The 24,015-nt window shown below is 36.0% G+C and overlaps 1 protein-coding gene and 1 long non-coding RNA gene across 3 annotated transcripts; both read right to left on the bottom strand.

Moving 5' to 3' along the window:
* Window positions 1–286: 286 nt before the first annotated feature.
* On the bottom strand, window positions 287–4,147 carry LOC120212486. Of its 2 annotated transcripts, XM_039210770.1 has the most exons (7): window positions 4,030–4,133; window positions 3,842–3,909; window positions 2,494–2,750; window positions 2,242–2,332; window positions 1,729–1,795; window positions 1,552–1,646; window positions 287–449 (listed from the first exon to the last, which is right to left on the bottom strand). In XM_039210770.1, the coding sequence occupies exons 2-6, from the start codon at window positions 3,844–3,846 to the stop codon at window positions 1,593–1,595; spliced, it is 474 nt and encodes a 157-aa protein (XP_039066701.1). In that variant the 5' UTR covers window positions 3,847–3,909; window positions 4,030–4,133; the 3' UTR covers window positions 287–449; window positions 1,552–1,592. The 2 variants fall into 2 exon arrangements, with proteins under 2 accessions (XP_039066701.1, XP_039066700.1); XM_039210769.1 differs by lacking the exon at window positions 287–449 and having other exon boundaries at window positions 1,353–1,646; window positions 1,729–1,837; window positions 4,030–4,147.
* On the bottom strand, window positions 287–20,392 carry LOC120212488. The gene is made up of 3 exons (XR_005524702.1): window positions 20,379–20,392; window positions 17,667–17,672; window positions 287–440 (listed from the first exon to the last, which is right to left on the bottom strand). It is a non-coding gene; the product is annotated as an uncharacterized LOC120212488 (long non-coding RNA).
* Window positions 20,393–24,015: the final 3,623 nt, after the last annotated feature.

The raw sequence follows: 24,015 nt of genomic DNA, 5'->3' as shown, positions 1-24,015 counted from the left end.
TCATTGAAAAAAAGCAGGAAATTGTTTGTTGTTGGTCCTTTTGGGAGACTGGTGCCCTTGACTTCAAACGCTTCAACAACTTGGATCATTGTTTTTGGTGACTTGACCCTCCATTATTTGTGTGGGGGGAAATAATATATATATATATATGTTACTGATATTACCCAGCTAAGCATTTTTTTTCTTTCAATTGAAAAAAATGCATAATTAGATTGTATTAAAACACATGGAATTGTATAATCATGCACAGACAACAACACGTTTGATACAGCCAAAACACTTTTTCCTGTTGTTTTAATTGTGACAGCAACCGGACAGGATTGAGGAAGCTGCTTTAATCTGGGAACTTGCCTTTATTTGTTTTGTTAAGGGAACTCTGAGCTTCAGAAATATCCTGTTTGTACTTGAAAACCAGCATCACCCTTGCCTTCTCTCAAACCCTTTTTTTCAGAAAAAAAGTGAAAAAGGATCACCTTAAAAATATCACTCAGTTGATGAAAATCATGTCAACAAACTAAACACTCTAAAATAGAGACTTACCCTAAAATGAAATATCGAGGGTAAAAAAAATATAAGAGTTGTAGTAATTATTTAGTTAAATGTTAAAGGTCTTTTAGTCCTAAATAAAATGTTAGGTCAAAATATCTAGAAAAATATAAAAACTAAAATAACTATTTAATCAATGTTAGGAGCATTTTTTGACATTATGTCTGTAATAATTAAATCAATGTATGCCAACAGTGTTTCCGCTCAGCTAAACAAAAACAAATGGCATAGTGGATATCAAAAATAAAGAACAATAGTATATATGAAGATATTGATGCTGCAATTTAGCTCCATACCACAACCATATATAAAATCTGAAGTACTGTACTTGTAGGAAAATCTGATCCCTTAGGAAAGATGACTCCTTTCTCTAATCTGAGATCAGTTACCTGATTATTGCAGAAAAAGTGAGCTCTACATTTACAATGTGCGTATATCTATACATGTTTTTGGGGAAACGCCAACTGCATGTGTTATTAAAACCATGCATGCAGTGTCTGTGTGGACAGTGAATTTTGAAGCTTTGCAAGCTTGGTTAACAGCAAGATAAACAAATGTGTTAGGTCTCCCTCTTTCAGTTTCAGATTTTAGTTTTGCCTTTTGGATTTTTCCTCGCTTCAGGCAAGGAAAATGCCAGATCATTTTCTCTCTGTTTTTTCTTTATGAAAAGAAAACAATATCAGTTCATTTACTCAACGCAATAATTTTGTCATTACATAATCAAATGAATGAAAGCAAACAACACATATATAAGGTAGAAGCAACCTATGCACGAAAATGTGCAAAAAATAAAGAAGATTTTGCTGCCTTGAAAACCAGAGGGTGTTAGTATTTTTCTATTCCGGATTTTCATTCCAGAGAAAATAAAATAGTATTGTCCAAAAAGCCAGTTGAATTGGGAAGGAAAATTAAAACATTAGCAGGCAAGACCATGAATTTTTACAGTTGTTATGCACGCCAGGCTATGGTCTAATGCATTTCACCTATTAAAGCAATTACAAATGTTACCACATATCATATGGATATTGCACTTGTGCTGTTGTTGCTCAGTCATACAACCCTTCCTGCTCCCACACATCCACGAGGAAATCTATCATTTCCTGTCATTTTTTTCACGAGAAACACAGAATCAAGCAAGAAAACAATTCGGGATTCCATGAGCTTGCTGGTGCTGGGACTTACAGAGAGAGGAATAGGCTGAGGGAACGGCTTGTTGCTTCCGAGTAAACTTTCGTAAGTTGCATTCAAACTGCAAAGCCAGAATTGTTTAACCATGCACAGACAATGAGTGCTGACAAGATAACGAAAAGCTTCATAAATGATCAAAGGGTCATATACTTATACACCGGAAGTTGTTTTCCCTGAGTCGACAATATGCCATTTCAAATTTAAGTACCTAAGATTGAGGTTCTATAATGTCTTGAGCCTCTGTATAGCCCCGATGAAAGAAATTAAACGTGATTATAAAATGAATGTCCCCGCTTAACTTAGTTAAGTGGGAATTTTTTCATATCTAGTAATTCCAGACAAAATGCAGTTGTAGATGACTTCTAAAATTTAAAAAATACATAGAAGAAAATAAACAAATCTGAGCGCAGATCATTTTGCAAGTGGATGAGAATTCTTAGGAAGAGCGGTACTTGAAACTAAGACATAATAAAAGCACTAAATCAATATTTTCTGACAATAACTCACTTTAGTTTAGGTTCTAGAACATCTCGCTTCCGATTTTCAGACTTCCTGTTTCCCACCCAGCGCTGCCGGATTTGATTCCACATAAGAAGGCCTGCAACCAAGTGCAGTTATGAGTTGGTGCATAGACAGACTCGTCTTATTTTAGCACCGAAAGAGATCCAAAGATAGCTATCCAGACAGGAAGATAAGTTCATAGAACTGTCGCATACAAATGTTAATCCAAACTAAGTAACAAAAGAACTAAGAACTTGCCATGATTCACAAATTCAGCAGGGGCATTAGCAGCTGCAACACTGCCATGCGGATCAAGCGTCTGGTTTCTTATACTGATCGATGAGATGCTTCCCCGTGATTGCATTGCACTGTTATCCATATCACAAGTGCTAGTGGTCCAGAAATTTTCTGATATGCTGGCTTTCTTTCCTGTCTGACCTTGAACTTTTAGTCGTTTTGATGACTCATTCACCAAGGGATTGAAAGTCGGCCTTTCATAGCATCCTAGACAACCACTGCTCTATTACAAATCACACACAATCATACCAGCTGCCAAAAACTCTAGCTGAGGCTACTACCCCGGTAATAAGTTCATCAGGAAGATATCAAATGATAATTTCATAGATACCAAAACCACATAAAGCAGAATTTACATGTTATTTACCAAGTATCATAAACAACAGCACAACCATATTTGCAACAGAAAGCATACATCAAGATACAGTACTGATGCACCTAATAGGTTCATCTATTATTAGCAAAACAAGGGGATTAGGAATCAAAGCTTATCCTCCATAAAAGCCTATTACTAAGCAGAACTATTTGCAAAAATGGAACATCATAACACTTGAATCCAAAGCTTCAACCTGTTATAACAAAGCTAACTGGTATAAATTTTACAACTTACAAGAAGGCCCCCCCCGAAAAGAAGTAAAATTCCTTCAAGGGGATGTGCAGGCAATTTTATTTGAAAAACTCAAACAATGAAATCTATGATTGAAACCATGCATTGACCTTGCATGGGTATTCGATTTTGAAACTGAAACAGTCATGAAGTATTTGAAGTCCTTATGTAGACATATCAATCTCAACAAAAAAATCATTGGTCGCCACTTAACAAAAAAAAAGTTATCTACCACACCAAACCACTAGACAACATCCAAAAATTTCGCATTTTCTAATCTAACATTAATACCAAGGCATAAACTATCCTATAGACTAAACCAGTAACTTATAATCATATGATTGTTTGGAAGGTGAGAAAACTTGTCCTTGTATAGATCTTTTCTTTTTCTTTCTCAAACACAGCCATAGCATGTGCAAGGACACCAGATGAAAAGAAAGTAACAATCAACATAATAAATCTTATACAATCATATCATTAAAGTTAAAGAACCATGCTGAGTATGTCAATCACTAAAGAATAAAAGGGTGCATGATGAAAACAGATAATAACTATAAAGTGTAATATTTTTGCCTCTTTTTCATCTATTAAACCACAAACAAAGAGAAATCCAAATACAAACACATCCAACCAAAAAATCAATCTTGTCAATAAAAATCCATAAATTAGCAAAACCATAAAACCCCCAAGAACAAAACTTACCCCATATATACAAAACAAATACTAACAGAAGCAAAAACAGATCTGCAAATGAATGGGAAGCTGATTTCCTGAAATGAAGCGTCAAGACAAATTGTTGAAGAAACACAAAAAAGTAATGAAATTTACAGGAATGAAGCAAAATTCCAATATGGACATAGCAACTAAAAAATATTAAAAAAACAATTTACCTGGTTGTTCTTGTTCTAATTTGGTTGATTATGCCTTTTAGGTGAGATTTTCGCCTTTAGGACTTTGGAGTCGAAAAAGGAAGATAAAATGCTACAGATTATTATTATTATTTATTTTGAACAGAGAAAAGTAGTGTAGATTAGAGAGGTTAGTTTAAGCTACCTGAGCTGTTCCGTTTAACCTCTAATTGTTTATCCATAGCCAAACTCTTCATTTTGTTTTGTATACTACTAACCAGTACAGAATGTACTTCTCTGCTCTATTTAATATTACAGGATCAAATATATTGTTCAGTATTATTCAAGGACTTTCACTAATTTAAACCAATCCGTGTTCTCTGTAACCTAGAGATTTTTAGGTTAAATATTCAAGTAGGGCCTAATCTATTAGAGGTTGTTCAGATACAGGTAATTTAAAATAAGAGCTCAGATATTCAAAACATGCTCAAATAAGGGTTTATAGTTTATGCTTATTTTGTAACATGTGTATAACACACATAAAAATATTAAGAATTATCTTAAATTTATCTCCAATTCTTTTAATTATCTGAAATGCTTTTAAAGTAATATTCATTCAGAATTTTATTGGTTTACTGATAATACATACTCACTGTACAAACGCAACTATTAGAACACAATCTTTTAGATAGAAAAATATTTACTTTTACTAGTGAGATCACTTAATATGTTTTTAATATCTAATATGTTATCAATTTTGTTAGTCAAACTACTTAATTATTGTGTAGCTAATTAAGCTACTTTTCGTTAACATTTAATGGTGGAGGTGACATAGTTGTTAAAATCTGATATAATTACACATTTGATTTTTAATATTTACATGTTTTATCAATTTAATTATAAAATAATGAGTAAAGCGATAGGATGTGTAAATATTAAAGATCAAATATGCAATTATAACAATTTTAATGGCTGGCAACATTTAATTATTATGAAGTATTGATAAAAAAAAATCAATAGTCAAAATAAGAGAGCATAGTTAAAAATAATTTACCCATCAAGATATTATATTTGGCATTCCCAAGGAAACTGCTTGTCAGGTCTAGCAGAGTCCAGTGGAAAAGGAATCTATTTCGTTTAAGACTAATAGGCCCGGCCCATCTTATACTGTATATTATTAGCCCTTCCAAATTAATTTTCTTTTCGCTTAGGCCGTCCTTCAAATAACATAATATTGAAGATTATTGCATAAATATTAATTATTCATTTAATATTTTGCATAAATGTAATGATTTAATATCATCGTAATCATAGAGTTTTTATATATAAAAAAATAGAAAGCATAATAGCCACCGACTTGCAATATAATACTTAACGGCAATATTGATGGGTTTATATATACAGCGTAGCCATGTTTAACCTTGAATTTCTCTTTATATAGAAAGCATCAATATTGATGGGTTTAGATTTACTACGATATTTTAATAAAGAAATAATATACTCATTATACGTTGTATCTATGAAACCGGATCAAACTTGGAGAAGGATCGGCAACAGATGAATGGGGGCAAATGCTTATTATCAGCGATGTAAATGAATAGAGTGTTTGATAGATTATTTGTGAATCGTTCGTATAATTTTATTTATGTTTGTTTATTAAGTTAAATAAATAAATATGAACAAAATTTTCATATTAATTTAATAAACGAACAAACACAAATAGAGGCGTGTTCGGTTCATTTTTATTCACGAACAACCTCATTTAGAAGCTAGTTTATTTTTTATATTTTGAATATTAGATAAGGTACATACTAAATTGAATGTATGATGAAATTTGGAGTTTAAACTATGGATCCTAAGAAGTTTAAGCACTAATTGTGTAGTTTTACCATTTCCCTTATTATAACACAAAAAGAAACTTTTCTCGTCTCTCTTTTACCTTTTATCCTAAGCTAACATGTTCATTAACAATAAACGAACACTAAACGAATATATTCACAAAAGATAAACGAACTCTAAATAAACACATTCACAAACATTTAAACGAACACGTTCGCGAACATTTTATAAAAGAATACGAGTACCTTCAAAAATTAATAAATAAATACAAACATGTTACTAAAAAATTAAACAAACACGAACCGAATAAGAACACTTTAAAAAATAAACAAACAAACACGAACACAATTTTATTCATTCAATCTTGTTACATTTACACCCCTACTTATTTCCTTAGTGAAGTTTGTTGATAATTATGAAACATAGAACTATTGGTTTACTCATTGAAAGTTCAATCTCGAATTGATTTTTTTTTTGTTTAAAAGTACGTCATATTAGATGTGCTTTTTAGAAGACGTTTTGGGCATGAAATACTTTATGCCAATGTTAATAGAAAATAGTCAAAATTTCTAAAAATTACATCAAAATAAGTAAAATCACTATGAAGAATTATACATATATATTTATGATAACAGTAATAACAAAGTATATAAGTTTGGTTTTTATCACTCAATAATATTATACTTCAAATGTTATATTTAAATACTTAAAAATTTTCATATTTAAATATGAGAGACTTGTCAACAATTTTTAAAGTAATGGCTAAAAGCTTTTTGACATCTCATTCTCTTTTAGATTATGGATTCAATACTAAATTTCATTCCTCTTCCCTTAAAATTGTTACAAAAAATGAGAGACTTTGAAATTCATGACCAAACATATTAATCTGAAACCGTCAAATACATGTTTTAAACTTGAGTACATTCATGTCAATACAAAAGTCACAAAACTTTTTTTATATTGGGATTACACGTTTCAAAAGGTAACAGTTGTCAGAGTTCAAGACTTAGGTTTGATCAAGTTTATTATTTATCTTTACCGGCTCAAAATCAACAACTTTAGTCATGAACTCAAATCTCACATTATTTAGATATAAACGTTTTCTTCATCTACGTGTGTAAATATAATACTTTAAACATGCACACATTGAGTGATCATAGACAATACTAATACATGTGTCACTTCTGTTGTTCGACTTGTACAAATTTATATATTTTATATGTATTGCACGCATTTCTTTTTTGACAAAATATATATATAATTTTTTCATATCTTTCATTTTGACTTAATCTATTACTAGACTCTTATAATCATATCGTTACATAGTTAAAAAAAACACCACTTATAGAAAACGCTTTAGAATAATAAATACATATTGACATAATATATTTTATCTCAAGTGACATAAAAATTATCAGTCTATAATTAATCTAAAATGGTTGTTAACACCAAAAAAATAATTCTCAAAGGAATGCTATTTAAATAAAAAAACTATAAAATGAACACAAAAAATTTGTTCTAATATAATGACCTCTGTAGGCACATGATTTCGTCATACCCCACTATTATAATTTTTATATTTTATACATATGATATTATTAATTTCGTTTTTTACATTTACATGCCCCAACAAACGTTACAAAACATGTGGCCCAGTAGTCCATTTGGCATACCCAAACTACAAGTGACCCGAGCAGCCCACACCACGCTGCCCCAACACGCGACCCAAATCCAGAACCCGCTCCAAGTCCTCAACCAAGAAGAGTCCCCGTACCTCACGCAACCGTTGCTGTTTTTCACGACAACACTCCAACAACCCGGATCCTCCGGCGCAAGGAAGGCTCGTCCACCACAAGAGCAACCAACAAACATCAGAATTCTAGTTCAAATAGGATGCTAAATATAGTTTTTTTTTTCACTATAAATAAAGATGTAACACAATATCAGAGGATTACACAAAGAATTTGCACACAAGATACCACGGTTGTATACGATTTTCACAGAGAATACTTACACAAAATTTACAAGAGATTATCGAGAGAAACTTCGAGGAAATCAAGAAAATCTGTAAAATTTTGGAACTTTATTCGAAATAAAGGTACCTTTTTTGTTTTCTCTCTCGTGTTATTCGACTTGCATGTGGCTATTTTTGGGTTTGGTCTCGTTGTTTTGATTCGAAAAACACCAAAGGACGGGGTTTAAGCCGATGAACAGGGGGTGTTTTCAAGATCTACTTTCGTAGATCTAGCCCCTGAGGCTTGTTTGTTTTGAAAAACTATCTGGATTTTTAAAACAGGGATGGGAAGAACTTTTAAAAAATCAATTTTTTTTAGTTTTGCCGCCGATGAACGGCGACCGGCGAGGTGGCAACGGTGGCCGGAATCTGGAATAAGTGACGGTGTTCATGTGTTCTTCAAGAACACAAGAACACCCAGAGACAAAAGATAAAAAAAGGGAGGGGTGTTTTGGCGAGAAGGAAGAGAAATGAAGAATTAAAAAAATTTAACTTTTATACTAGACCCGATTCGACCCGCTGACCCGACCCAATAAGCCTAGGATTCGCGTGTTTTTGTTTCAAAATGGGTAAACTACGTTTTGCCCCCTATTATTTCTTACATATTTTATTTTGCCCCAACATTTGATTTTTCACTAATTTTTCTTATAAATTCGACCCCTAATTCTCGTTTTTCGTATTTTTTTTCTTATTTAAATATTTTATTATATATATATTTTTATTATTTTTATTTGATTATTTTTTATTTAAGCACTATATTTTATCATTATATATATATATATATATCCTTTAATATGTTATTTACGTTTATTATTATTATTATATATATTTTAGTTATTTGATTATTTTTTTATTTGTATTATATTATATATATATATATATGTTTTTTTTTACTTTGTTTATTTATTTTTAATTTTTTTATTCTTATTATTCTCTTTATTTTTACTTTATTTTTATTCCCTTGATGTTCATGTTATTTTTTTATTGTAGTCATTGTTTTTTATTTATTTATGATTGTATATAGATTGTTACCATTTTCTTTATTTATTATTTATTCCTTTTTCTCTATTTTTATGTTTATCCTTTTTTTATTTTCTTTATCTTTTTATCTTTATGTTATTTTCTTTATTTCCTTTGTCTTTCTTTCTTTAATTTATTTTCATTTTTTTTCTTTAACATTTTTTTTTTGATTTCTTAGGGGTTCACTTTTAAATCAATCAGTGGTAAGTTTTGGATCGTTATTTTACCTTTTAATTAAATTTACAACTTTCTTAATTAAAGACAACTGGAAATTACGTAGTACCGAAAGGACAGTTCAAGGGTGCTAACCCTTCCTTGACTGTAACCGACTCCCGAATCCAACACATCTTTGGTAAGACGCAGATCAGGTAAGAAATAAGGTATCCGATCAACCCATTTGCTTTCAAATAAATGATCGGTGGCGACTCCAAATCATATTTCCTAAGTTGAAGTCCAAATCCGGGACCCACCCGAAAGACGGCCGCGACAGCTTGGTGACTCCGCTGGAGACACATGTAAATGAGTCAGGCTAAGGTAATTTCCAGTTGTCTTTTTAACAAAAATGGTAAGTTTAAATTTTAAGGAAACATTTTGATCCTTATTGCTTACTTTTGATTATATTTTTGAGTAAATAGTTGTACTAATCGATTTCTAATGATTTCAGCTTTTCAAACTTGTTTTTCATCTAAGGCTATATACCCGAGATCCGAACCCTATTTAAGTGAGGATGAAAGTGATGCCTTCGTGCGAATTTATTCACCGCACAAGCCTAGCAAGTAGCCTTCGGGATTCATATACCTTATGTCTTCATGTGAATTTATTCACCGCACAGACATAAGAGAATATGTCCTCTCGAGTTTAACTTAGTCCACCAAGCCTATGATGGGTTTAGGACTAAGGGTCAGGTAAGCCCAAGGGAGCACCGACAAGGAGAACTCGGTACTTTTTTAGAACCTAAACCGGGAGACTATGGAGAATTAGAGCCTACCCCGAAACCTCATTTCAAAACCTATTATATTTTTTTACCCTAACCATGCTGTTTGTTTGTCGTTTACCTTTCGTTCTTTCTTTCATCATTTTTTATTTTTTATTATACTTTTTTTTACTAACTTTTTACCTTTGCGTTGATTTTTAGCATTGCTCATAACAAGAGGCTATTGATCCCTAAAAAGGTGTTTGTACACACAAAATAATCTGAATTAATGGACAAAGGTGTTGTAAGCAAGAGATAAAAATGCCGAGGTACGATTATAGTCGAGAAGACTCAGAAGGAAAAGGGAGACAGTCTTCAAGGAAGCTATGTGTCAGAGCTGGTTAGCTACGCCTCTATCAGCCTCAAGCAGAATGATGTGCAAGAGCTTCGAGACATCTGGGACAGTTGGAAGAGTGACCAGAAATAGAAGTTCAGCCAGCGGTACGGTGACATTGCACTTTTGCTTTGTGTCAAGACTGATGAGCCCTTAATCAGAGCCTTGGTTTAATTCTGGAACCTAAGATACAGTTGCTTCACTTTTAACCAGGAAGACATGGTGCCCACTATTGAAGCGTATACTACATCTCTGCACTTCTGGCGGAAAACCTGGCGGAGGAAGATTCATTGGGTGTGCTCAGCTTATTCAAGTATGGATTCACAACCACTTTTGGAAGACTAACGAGGTTGCCTACCGCCGTTTCAGCACCACCTATTCACCTTTGGGAGAGTTCATCACTATGAAATGGCATGAAGGCACATCAAAGGAAAAGTGGATGAAAGTCTTCACTCATCTTCAAGACCGAGACATTTCCTGGATATCCCCCTGGTTGTTCTAAAACGATATTCTTTTTCGGTGTGGGGATTCTGACACTATAACCCTAATTAGACTATGGGGCAGAGTTAAATATTCTCCGCTATTGGCACTTCGACAGTATGGGGCACATCAGTTTGTCCCGATCACATACAGATTATCTACATCAGAGTTTGTGTACCATGGTGATAACTATAAGAAGATGATCAAAGAGTGGCCGAACATGGAAGAAAGTGTTCCACATGGATGTCGTGGCTGCCAAAACATACTTACTCTGGATTATTTGGAGTGGCTAAGATTAAAGAAAAATGATAACATCCCGGTGCCAGACGTTGAGGACACCCAGACCATGGAGAAACATCTCAGACATGTCCCTTCCGAACTTGAGATAGAAAAGACAGAGTTTGAAGCTGTGAATAATGAGCTGAAGCAGAGGATAAGGGAACTTGAAGCTGAACGCTATCAGTGGAAACTAGATGCCGACACTCAGAAAGATCGAGCAGACAAACTGGAGAAAGAACAGAAGAAAGTCCGTTTCAAGCTCGAAGACTTGAGAAAGGGGTATTAAGATAAAGTCAAGGATAACTCCAAGTTGAAAGTGACATCTGAATACTGGAGAGACGAAGCTCACAGACTGAAAAGGAAGTTCGAGGGGCCTGATGATAGAGCTTGGAAGGAACAACTGAAGACTGCTTAGAGGCATTTAGCAGACAGTCGACATCAGAACCAACGCTTCAGAATCTGGGTGGCTGATCTAGAGAAACAACAAGGTAAGAAACTAACAAATGATAATTTCAACTCCATCAAAACATTAAGCACACCAAGATAAAAAGACAATATATCAAACAACAAATTTCTTTTCGAAATGCATTTTTTCCTCTTTGTTGTTGTGTTGTTTTCCATTTTCACGTCTTTTTTCCTTTTTTTCTGAACAACTCTTTTTTTATTCTTTTTCTTTTCGAAATGTTGATGTTGTTTTCCTTTTTTTGGAGCATACATCGGATAATTGCTCACTTGCCCTGAAAAAGGTAGAAAAGAGGGATAAAACAAAAAGGCTGGGGTTTATAAATATGGTAAAAACAAAGAAATGGAAATGGCTCAAAAGTGGTTAACTAGGGAAAATAGCATGGGTAGGCAATTTAGTGGGGAAACGGAAAGGTTAATCCTAAGGTGCCCAAATCATTTTTAAGCATCATGTTCATGTGTAATCTCGACAGTATTTAACATGCAGGTTCTAGAATACCAATGTCAAATTCAACACACTCAATCCAACAAAATGAGAGCGAAAATTATATGCTCGTAAAGGCTCAAATCTCACCAAATTGATTCATGCATTGAGCTAATCACATTTCAACCAATAAAATCATGGAATATCACAAAATTACCAACTTGATCACAATTTATGCTATTCTATATCAAGAATATCCTAACCTAAACAATCATGTGTTCCTAAACAAGCATAGCATAAAATTTTTCCACAAGACAAATACAATCAATGAAATTTCCAACAAATCCAACCAACACATATAGCATCAAAACATAAAGATAAGCAAAAGGGAAATTCAATAATACAATCCACTCCCCCTCACTTAAAGCGTTTTGCCTCAAAACGGAAAATTAAAGTGCAAAAGAAGGAATAAAGTACTCCCCAATTTTAATGTCGAGCACGGACTCTGCCACGGTGAAAGACACAAGGACGGTGAAGTGGGCTGCCCAATTTGATGTCGTGAGCTGAAAACATTATCAAGCGGCGTCTTCGATGGAAAACCATCATCTAATCTCCTGTAAAACCATAAACGGGATAGTACATTAGTAATGGATTAATCAAAATAGAATCAAAATCTACTTCAGGAGTATTTTCGGATGCTGCCGAACTCATCGAACATGATGAGAAAGTTAACTGTTGTGGATGAGAGGAAGTAGTGACTATGGTTGGTGTGGACTAGAAGGATAGTGATGGGGAGCAGCGAAGAGGAACGATGAACAATGCTTAGTCCGGGGTGGAGGAGTGGCAGCGCCGTCCGATTGATTCCTTGTACGTACCATCGTGGAGCGAGCATTGGTGTTGTCGGGTCGGTTTTGCATGCGTACCATATCGGATTAGGGAAGAACGAGTGGCGTGAACACGTTGAAGCGAATAGATTTTTTTTCGTTGAAGTTGTCGGCGGTGAGAAGGATGATGAGCGACAGGAGGCGTGTGTTTCGGCTGGTGGTCGAGTTGGAGAAGATGAAGGGAAGAAGTTTGAATGGGGTTTAATTGGGTAATGCCGTGCGTGGGAGGGGAAATGAGTTTGAATAGGAGTCAAAATGGGTTTTGGGTTTAATGATAAAGTGTTTGGAAAATTGAAAAAGGTAAATGAAAGGTGATAGGGTGGGGTGCACAGCATAGTAAAATAAAAGAGGAAGAGAAGGGATTGGGGTGTTGTGCGGTAGGAAGATAACGAAAAGGGGTAAGAGAAAAAATAGGGTTTGCTAACATACGCCAACCCCTCTATGGGTTTTGCTAATGTGCGTCGTTTAGTTAAACGGTGCGCACAGCTGAAGACTTTTTTTTCTGCTTAATTTGATCGTGTACTGCTCAATGGACTCTGAAATTAACACAGTTTGAATCATAATTCCGTAATTTCTCGCCGTTTAAGTTTGAATAAAAATATTCGGTTCCTGCAAAATAAAAATAGAAATTAAATTAAACATGCTTGACGAAACAAAAACAAAAGGTAAAAATAAAATTAAATAAATAAAATAAAAATATAGCGGTGTCGAAAACAATGGGTTGCCTCCCATGAAGCGCTTTTGTTTAATGTCGTTAGCTCGACGACCTGATTCAGACTATAGGTTTCGTGACAAACACTTCCACTTCATTCGCTTTTTCCAACTAAGAAATTTCTTATGAGAAATTCGAAAATTCTCACAAAGATTTCTTCGAATATTTCCCAAATTAAAAATCATGTCGAAAAGAATGGTCGTCAAAACAACTTTTTTACCAAAAATTGATTTCTTCAAAAGATTTCTCGATGGCTTCGACTTAATTTTTGGTACCTGCAAAAGAGAAAGTAAATCTTTAGTTTTTAAAGGAGTTAAGATCAAATCTGAATCAACAACTGGAATATTTTCTAACTCCCTTATGTCGTCTTTTTTATCATCCGATTTCTGGCATAAATCATCAACAAAGTTAGATTCATCATCAACAAGTTCAATAATGCCAACAAAATTAATACTATGCACGTTATCTGGATATCTCATTGCTTTATAAACATCAAATTTTAAGATCTCACCGTCGAACTCCATAGTAAAAATACTGCTTCAAACGTCAATTTTTGTATTTGTCGTGCTCAGAAAGGGACGACCGAGGAGGATTTCAGAACCAATTTTGCTATGATCATTTTCCATATTAATCACATAAAAATCAACAGGGAAAATTAAGTCTTCTACCTCTACTAGAACATTTTCTATCAGTACTTCAGGATAAATAATTGATTTGTCGGCTAGCTGAAGTGTAACTATCATCTCTTTCAAAGGCTCGATGGAAATTAAATTATAAACGAAGAGAGGATTAAGTTGATAGAGGCACCTAGATCGCACATAGCTCGCTTGATTTTAACCTCACCAATTTTACATGGTATTGAAAACATACCTTGGTCTTTATATTTCGGTACAAGCGGTCGTTGGAAAACTGCTGAGACATGCGCACCTAAATCCACTTTCTCGACCCTGGTAAGCTTTCTTTTAGTCGTACAGAGATCCTTCAAAAACCGACAATACCTTGGAACTTTCGAGATAACCTCAAGAAGAGGTATATTAACTTCCACCTTCCGAAGTACGTCTAATATTTCCTTTTCCATGGTTTTTTTATCATTTTTAACTAACATTGATGGAAAAGGTGGTGGAACGTCATAGGGAGATGGTGTTGGATCGTCCATTTGTTCTTCATCATTCTCTTTCTGGGATCCTGCGTCAACTGCTTCTTCTTCCCTTTTGGAGTTCGAAGATTCTTCTTTGGGTATGCTTCATCATTTTCTTTTTGGGATCATGCGTCAACTTCCTTTGGGTCTGATTATTCAACAATTGTACCGCTTCAGAGGGTGATGGCGCTAACATTTTCTATTGGATTCGGCTCAGTTTTTTATGATAACCTCCTTTATGACTCTAATCTCCCTACGACTTGAGTCAGTTGGCTTATCTGTTTGTCATTCTCTTGGAAGTGGGCTTCAGTTTGAGTCTGGAATTTTTCTTGTGATAGTGCTAACTTCTCGACTATCGATTCTAATGATGACTTCTACGGTTGTTGCGGTGGTGGAGGTCTCGCTTGATAGCCTTGATTCGATCTCAGGTTCTGAGCATAACTGAAGTTCGAATGATCCCTCCATCATGGGTTGTATGTATTACCGTAAGGATTATAAGCTCTTTGGGGAAGTCCCGTAAAGTTTTCGACTGCGTTGACTTGAGCTACTGCGTCGTCTTGAATCAGTGGACAACCGGCTATTGGATGATAAGGTAATACACATATTCCACATAATCAGTTTTGTCCTGTCTTTCCTGCAACAAGAAAGTTTACGACTTCAGTTAACTTGTCTATTTTATTTTCTAAGGAATATGAACTTATCTCATGAACCCTTCGAGAAGGTTCATTGTTTGTGCGAAAGTTTTGAGAATTTGTGGCCATCGTCGATATTAGGTCTCTAGCCTCAGTAAGAGTCATATTCACCAAGGCTCCACCGTTTGGCAACATCGATCATCTTCGTTTCCAAGGAGATAATCCTTCATAAAAGTATTGAAGGAGTGTTTGTTCAGTTAACCCATGTTGTAGGCAACTATAACATATCTTCTTAAACCTCTCTCAGTAGTCGTAAAGTGACTCTCCATCAAGCTGCTTGATTCCAAGTATTCTCCTTCATAGTTTACTTACTTTCGCCGCAGGAAAAAACCTGTCAAGAAAAAGACGAGTCAATTGAGCCCATGTAGTAATAGAATTAGGAGGAAGATAAAATAACCACTCCTTAGCCGAATCAACTAAGGAAAAAGGAAAAGCTCTAAGTTTTATTTGGTCATCGGTTACTCCCTGTGGTCTCATGCTGGAGCAGACCATATGAAATTCCTTGAGATGTTTGTATGGATCCTCGTTTGGCAATCCGCGGAATATAGGGAGGAGATGAATAAGGTCAGTTTTCAACTAGTACGGAGTTTCCCCTTAGGGAAAATCAATGCACATAGGCCCTTGCTCAGTAGGAGCCGTGGCTAACTCCCGGATAGTAAGATCGGCTATCGGATTTATATTACCTGAATTTGAATATTCTTCTGGATTTGTTTGTTGTCTCATTCTTTCCCGAAGTGTTTGTGCATGGAGTCTCCTAGCTTTGGCTTCAATCTCTAGGTCGTACTCCACTAATGCTCCCGGATTAGACCTGGTCATAAATACAAAACAAACAAAAATAGTAACTTTGGCGAAGTCCCCGGTAACAGCGCCAATTTGACAACTGTCGTTTTCGATGTCAAAATAATTCATTTTTTCTCAATTAATCAATAAGGAAATACATAGTATAGAGAAATAAGGGTCGAATCCTCAGGGACTTAAAAAATCACAAATTTATGTTTGGATGGTTTTAGCCAGGCGTGAATGGAAAATGGGGGGTTTATAGTATGAGATTTAAATTGTAATAAAAAATGATTAAATAAAATAAAAGCAATTAAAGTAAAAATAAGATGATAGAGATTGTGAATAAATACTGTAAAAATAGCCTCAAGCCTTGCTTTGACTCAATTTCCTTTAGATCATTGAATAAGATTTTCCCTCCGGGATTCACGTCGGTTATTTTGTCTACAAGGGCTATCCCCGTGACTCTATCTTGTTTACCGAATACCCAAGGCAATCTTTGATTCCAGCTTCGGTAATTGATTCTAACAATATCAATTGTTGCAGATCAATTACCGTTTAAGTTTGTGGCGTCCGACTCGGATTATTGCTTAAATAATCGTCAATTCCGATCTCAATTCCCTCTTGGCGAAGCCATCTCGCCAAGTATGTTCCCAGGAAGTCGAATTGTTTTCTATAAGCCGAATCTTCCTCCCACACATTTAATCGCAATAACCTCTTGACCAAAGTTGATCTTTGATTTTGAAAACTGTTTTGATTTTGAAAAATAAGCGCAGAGATTGAGAGAGATATTCCGAAGATATTAAGGGCCTGTTTCAATTCTCCCGATGGAATTGAGTCATCACGATAGCTCTCGGCTTATGAAAAGTTTAGCTAAGCATGACAAAAGTCATACTTAGCATTTGAAAACAAAGCTTGGAAAATAAAAGAAAAATGAAAAGAACTTGAAAAGTAAAAAGAGAAAGCTTTTATAAAAACTAGAGAGAAAAGAATATTGTAATACGAATGATGAGTTTAGACTTACCCGAAGTAGGTATTTATAGCCTCTCAAAGCCCTAGGATAAACAAGAAAATAAAATAATCCTAAGATAATGTTTTTCAAATTTAAATTCAAACTTAAATTAGTCTCCTAATGCAACTCTGCTCGTCCATTTCCAGAAGGCGTGCAGAGAAAGTCTTATAGAAACCGTCGCTGAATGGACCTTCTAGAAACCACCACGTCAGCCCGCGTCGTGCCCAGAGTTGTGCCCATGTCTCTAGCCGCGACCAAATAATAAACAAAATGGAGAATGTGCCTATTTTGTCATTAATTCTGGAAAGTAAGGATCTTCACAAAATCAAGTGTAACACAACCAATTCAACAGCAACAATTCCATAAAATCGAAGAAATAATGAGCAAAGATTAACGATTTTGAACACTCATCAGCTGAAGATATGAATAGATCTGAAATCTACCCACTGCCACCTGGGTTCGTGCCTAGCAAAACTGGTCGGTGGAAGAACTACATGTGGTTTACAAGAGTCTTTCAGAATAATATTTGAATTATCCCTATTTGTCTATACCCGGGGAATAGGTGATCTTTTGTAAGGGTGAATAAACATTTTTGTTTAATTTCAATAAAAGATGCATTTTTCTCTTTTCATGACAAACAGTTTTCTTGTTTCATTTCTTTTGAATTCAGTTATTTTTCCCTTTTCTTCATTTCAATACTCCATTTCCATTTTCTTTCGACTTTAATTCTTAACTGTTCCATGTGGGATATTTTTCTCTCACGCATACACATTTTCTTTTCCTTCAGGTCCCCAGATAACGATAATCTAGGCACTGATGATCCTGATCCGGAGGTGGATTTTGAATCGACCATTTGTCTTGGGGAATTTGATGAAAGCGACAATGAAGAGGAGTGCAACTTACCTACCGAATTGCTGAGAATAGTAGAAAGAGAAGAAAAGCAAATACTGCCACATGAGGAGAAGATTGAAATCTTGAATCTAGGCACTGAAGATGACAGAAAGGAGGCTAAAATGGGCACAACTCTTTCGACTGAAGCAAGACAAAGCTTGATAACCTTGCTTCTAGACTACAGAGATGTGTTCTCCTGGTCGTACCAAGACATGTCGGGGTTAGACAAACATATGATAGTCCACAAACTGTTAATCAAACCAGAATGTAAACCTGTGCAGCAAAAGCTAAGAAGAATGCGACCAAAAATGCTCTTTAAGATCAAAGAAGAGGTCAAGAAGAAATTTGATGCCGATTTTCTTCAATTGGACAAGTATACGGAGTTAGTGCCCAACATAGTGTCGGTTCCAAACAAAAACGGGAAAGTACGCATGTGTTTTGATTACCGAGACCTTTAATAAGGTAAACCCTAAAGATAACTTTCCTCTATCTCATATTGACATATTGATGGATAACACGGCCGTAAATACTTTCTTTTCATTTATGGATGGATTCTTGGGATACATTCAGATCAAGATGTATCCCGAAGACATAGAGAAGACCACGTTCGTCACAATGTAGGGAACTTTCTGCTATAAGGTGATGCCATTCGGATTGAAAAATACTGGGGAAACATATCAGAGAGCTATGGTGACCCTATTCTATGACATGATATACAAAAAAATCGAGGTTTATGTCGACGACATGATTATCAAGGCACAAACCGAGAATGAACATGTCGAGAACTTGAGAAACTTCTTCCAGAGATTGAGGAAGTTCCAGCTGCGATTGAACCCTAGAAAGTGTACCTTCGGGGTAACACCCGGGAAGCTATTAGGCTTCATGGTCAGCAGAAAAGGCATCGAGGTCGATCCCGATAAAGTTAAGTCTATCCAGAGTCTACCTTCATCGTGAACACAAAAAAAGATCAGAGGTTTTCTAGGCAGATTGAACTACATAGCACGATTTATATCTTAGTTAACCGACAAATTTGACCCAATCTTCCGTCTTCTACGAAAGAACAACCCAGTAGCATGGGATGAAAACTGCCATATTGCATTCGAAAAAGTAAAGAAGTATTTATCTCGCACTCCTATCTTGATATCCCCTATCCCAGGCAAACCTCTGTTCTTGTATCTATCCATATTCGAGAACTCAATAGGGTGTGTCCTGGTTAACATGACGAATCTAGAAGAAAGGAAAGAGCCATCTATTATCTGCAAGAAGTTCACCGATTGAGAGGTCAGATATTCTTCTATCAAGAAGGTTTGATGTGCTTTAGTCTGGGCTACAAAAATACTTAGACAATGCATGTTGTATCACACCACTTGGCTAATTTCCAAGTTAGACCCTTTAAAGTACATGATGGGTGTACCTGTTCTATCTGGAAGGTTAGCCCGATGGCAGATGCTATTGTCTAAATTTGACATCGAGTATGTGAGCCAGAAAGCCATAAAAGGAAGCGTCATATCGGATTTCTTGGCAAGCAAAAACTGATGAAAATTACGAACCTTTGGACTTTGACTTCCCAGACGAGGACCTGATGGCTATCACCTTAGAAGAGGCAAGTACTTCCACCAACGGTTCCTGAAGAATGCATTTCGATGGTGCATCAAACGCATTAGGACATGGTATCGGGGCAATCCTGATCTCTCCAGAAATAAATCACTACCCATTTACCAGCAAACTGAACTTTGATTACACCAATAACATGGTAGATTATGAAGCCTGTGTCTTGGGAATTCGAGCTGCACTGGGGAAAAACATAAAGACCTTGCGGATATACGGAGATTCAACATTAGTAATCTATCAGCTCCGTGGAGAATGGGAAACCAAAGATGTGAAGCTGATGGAATACCGAAAACTAATATTGGATCTGCTCGAAGAGTTCGATGAAGTCACATTCCACTTTGTACCAAGAGAAGAAAATCAAATGACTGATGCTTTAACTACCTTGGCAGCCGCATTCAAGGCTGGCGGGGAGTCTGAAATAATGCCAATTGACATGCAGTCATATGAGTACCCGGCTCATTGCTACCAAATTGAGGAAGTGAAAAACACTAAGCCTTGGTACTACGAATTCTATAATACATCAAGCATCGAAGTTATCCGGAAAAAGCCACTGAAACCGATAAAAGAACTATTAGATGGATGGCAGTTGGATATATCCTTGACAGGGATGTTTTATACAAGAAAAGCCATGATCAAGTCCTGTTAAGGTGCGTCGATGTAGATGAAGCTAAGATGATAGTGGAAGAAGTACATGATACATATGATGTCGAGGCAGATCATGAGATGCAGATATTTTTTTGTCCACACTAGAAAGTGATTGCTTCAACTGCACTAGAATATGTCATAAGTGTCATATTTACGGAGATAAAATAAATGTTCCACCTCATCCACTTCATGTCATGACATCACCATGACCTTTCTCAATATAGGGCATGGATGTTATCAGGAAAATACATCCGAAGGCTTCGAACGGTCATCGATTCATCCTTGTGGCAATCGATTACTTCATGAAATAGGAAGAGGCTGCGTCATATGCCAGTATCACTCAATCCATTATTTGTAAGTTTCTGAAGAAAGAAATCATATGTCGGTATGGTCTACTTAAAAGGATCATTACCGATAATGCTACAAACTTGAACAACAAAAAGATGGATGCTGCTTGTGACCAATTCAACATAAAACATCACAATTCTACTGCTTAGATACCAAAGATGAACGGAGCAGTAGAAGCAGCAAACAAAAACATTAAGAAGATATTGGAGAAAACAACCGAGACTTACAAAGACTGGCATGAGAAGTTGTCTTTTGCTTTGTTCGCTTACCGAACCTCAGTACGAACCTCGACTGGGGCAACTCCATTTGAACTAACTTATGGAATGGAAGCAGTGCTACCCATTGAAGTAGAGATTTCGTTACTCCGGGTCTTGACAGGAGTCAAACTGGATGATGCAGAATGGGTGCAATCCAGATATGATCAGCTTTAATCTGATAGATGAAAAGAGACTGAAAGCCATTCACCATGGTCAAATCTATCAGAAATGAATGATTCGAGCACATGAAAAAAAGGTGCGCCCGAGAATATTCCGTGAAGGAGATCTAGTGCTAAAGAGAGTTTGGCCAATCCAGAAATATTTTCGAGGAAAATGAATGCCAAATTGGGAAGGACCTTATGTCGTGAAAAAGACCTTTTTCGGAGGACCATTGTCTTGGCTGAAATGGCCGGACCTGAACTGCCATATCCCATCAATTCGGATGCAGTCAAGAAATACTTCGCTTAGGATGAAAACCCGAGAGGGCATCCTAAGTCGAAAAAAGAACAAAACAGAGAAAAATGTTTAGGGTGAAAACCCGAAAGGGCGCCCTAAATTGAAAAAAGGGCATCTTACAACCAAGGATGGGCCTAAGTTGAAAACCCGAAAGGGAGATTTGGATATTGACAGTGGAAACATCCCGACATCTGAATCTTCTACAGACTCAACAAGTCGAAGAAAGGTTGTACTCTTCAGAACGTTGTCGCTTTAAAGATTCCTTGACAAAGGCTGCATTCAAGGTCACCTAACGACTTTTCAGCTCAGAAGTGCCCACATTATCGAAATCTAAGACATTAATTCACACTTCATCATGTATTCATTTTCCAAAATGTTTGTCATGTATCATTTGTCCTTTTTTCCTTATGAATAAAGACAATCTTTTTCTCTAAATCAATTTCTTTTGAGCATATTGGAATGAACTTAAACCTAATGATTTATTTACTTTTGCAAAAGATGATTACATATTACTGTACAAAGATTCATTGAAAAGTACAGGTACCCATAAATCGATCAAGGCTCATGCACATACTTGAGATGGTCGAGAAACATTTCCCAAATCAAGGAACAAAGAATACCATATTTACACATTTGAAGAATTCAAGATCGGGAATCAGAACTTCAAGATTCCATAATCAAGAGTCAACAAGACAGGAAACCGGAGATCGAGATTTCTCTCCAGAGCCCAAAAATAACATATGTTTCATATGCATTTTAGGCATACCTAAGAGCATGGCATCCATAGCATCACATATATGCATAACTTTGCAAGTTTTAACTAGAGCCAATTTCAACTTTACAGCGAAGGATATTGGACTTGAAGCGATACAATTTGCTCGAGAGTAGATTTCAACTTCACGACGAAGGATATCTAACTCGAAGCCAAACTTCACAACGAATGGGCCATCCACTGATTCAACTTCACGACGAAGAGAATCGTGTCCACCCACAACATACAATACTTGGATTTCAACTTCACGATGAAGGATATTTAAGTCAAGGCTCAACTTCGCAACAAAGGGACCATCCACGATTTCAACTCCACGACGGAGGATATCGTACCCACAAAGCCATGATTTCAACTCCACGACGGAGGATATCGTGGACACATCCACGATTTTAACTTCACGGTGAAGGATATCGTGTCAACTCTACATTGGATTTCAACTTCACGATAAAGGATATCCAATTCAAAGCTCAACTTCATGATGAAAGGGCTTCCTAGTTTCATTTAGAGCCAATTTTAACTTCACGGCGAATGATATTGGACTTGAAACAGTACAAGCTTGGATTTCAACTTCACGACGAAGGATATTCAAGTCAAGGCTCAACTTCACAACGAAGGGGCCACCCACAGTTTCAACTTCACGATGAAGGGAATCATGCACACAAGCAACATCCATCTCTAGATTGGATTTCAACTTCACGATGAAGGATATCCAACTCAAAAGAATGAGTGTTTGTCAATAAACTTTCCAGTTTCAGAGTCAATTTCAACTTCACAGCGAATGATATTGGCCTCGAAACAGCACGACTTACATTGGATTTCAACTTCACGACGAATGATATCCAATTCTCAGGCTCAACTTCATGACGAAGGGGCCATATATGATTCCAACTTCACAACGAAGGGTATCGTACTCCAACAGATTGACCCAACTTCACGATGAAGAAGTCATCTGTAACACAACAACACCGAAGCCTTCAAGAAAAGTTTCACCTTCACGACGAAGTATCTTGGGCTAGAAGACGATCCAGGAGCTACTTCCTAATACTCTGAGTTCGATTTCAACTTCACAACGAAGGATTTCGTGCTCAGAATTTTCCAGTCCAACTCAACCTCATGACGAGGAAGTCATTTCATATTTCAGTTCAAATTGACAAACCAGTCAAACATCGAATTTTAACTCTACGACAGAAGATATTAGATATGGACGAAATCTGTGCCTTTTAATCTTTGCTCTATTTTTGTTACACGATAATAAGCAAAGAGGGGAAGCTGTAGACACATGATTTCGTCATACCCCACTATTATAATATTTATATTATATACATATGATATTATTAATTTCATTTTTTACATTTATAGGCCCCAACAAACGTTACAAAACATGTGGCCCAGTAGCTCATTTGGCAGACCCAAACTACACGTGACCCGAGCAACCCACACCACGCTACTCCAACACGCAACCCAAATCCAGAACCCGCTCCAAGTCCTCAACCTGAATTAGAGCTAGGGTTTCCAGAACACCAGCATGTCCCTCCTCAGCGCCGCAAGCTTCAACCAAGAAGAGTCTATGTACCTCACGCAACCGTTGCCGTTTTTCATGACAATACTCCAATAACCCGAATCCTCCGACGCAAAAAAGGCTCGTCCACCACAAGAACAACCAACAAATATCAGAATTCTAGTTCAAATAAGATGATAAATATAGTTTTTTTCACTATAAATAAATATGTAACACAATATCAGACGATTACACAAAGAATTTGCACACAAGATACCACGGTTGTACACGATTTTCACAGAGAATACTTACACAAAATATACAAGAGATTATCGAGAGAAACTTCGAGGAAATCAAGAGCAAAATCTGTAAAATTTCGAAACTTTATTCAAAATAAGGGTACATTTTTTGTTCTCTCTCGCGTGTTATTCGACTTCAATGTGGCTATTTTTGGGTTTGGTCTCGTTGTTTTGATTCGAAAAACACCAAAGGACGGGGTTTAAGCCGATG

The sequence above is a fragment of the Hibiscus syriacus genome, unplaced genomic scaffold (assembly GCF_006381635.1).
Source record: "Hibiscus syriacus cultivar Baekdansim isolate YM2019G1 unplaced genomic scaffold, ASM638163v2 tig00110013_pilon, whole genome shotgun sequence".
Classification (NCBI taxonomy): domain Eukaryota; kingdom Viridiplantae; phylum Streptophyta; class Magnoliopsida; order Malvales; family Malvaceae; genus Hibiscus; species Hibiscus syriacus.
The sequence above is the reverse complement of the archived record's forward strand: the minus strand, read 5'-3'. Positions and strand labels throughout refer to the sequence as shown.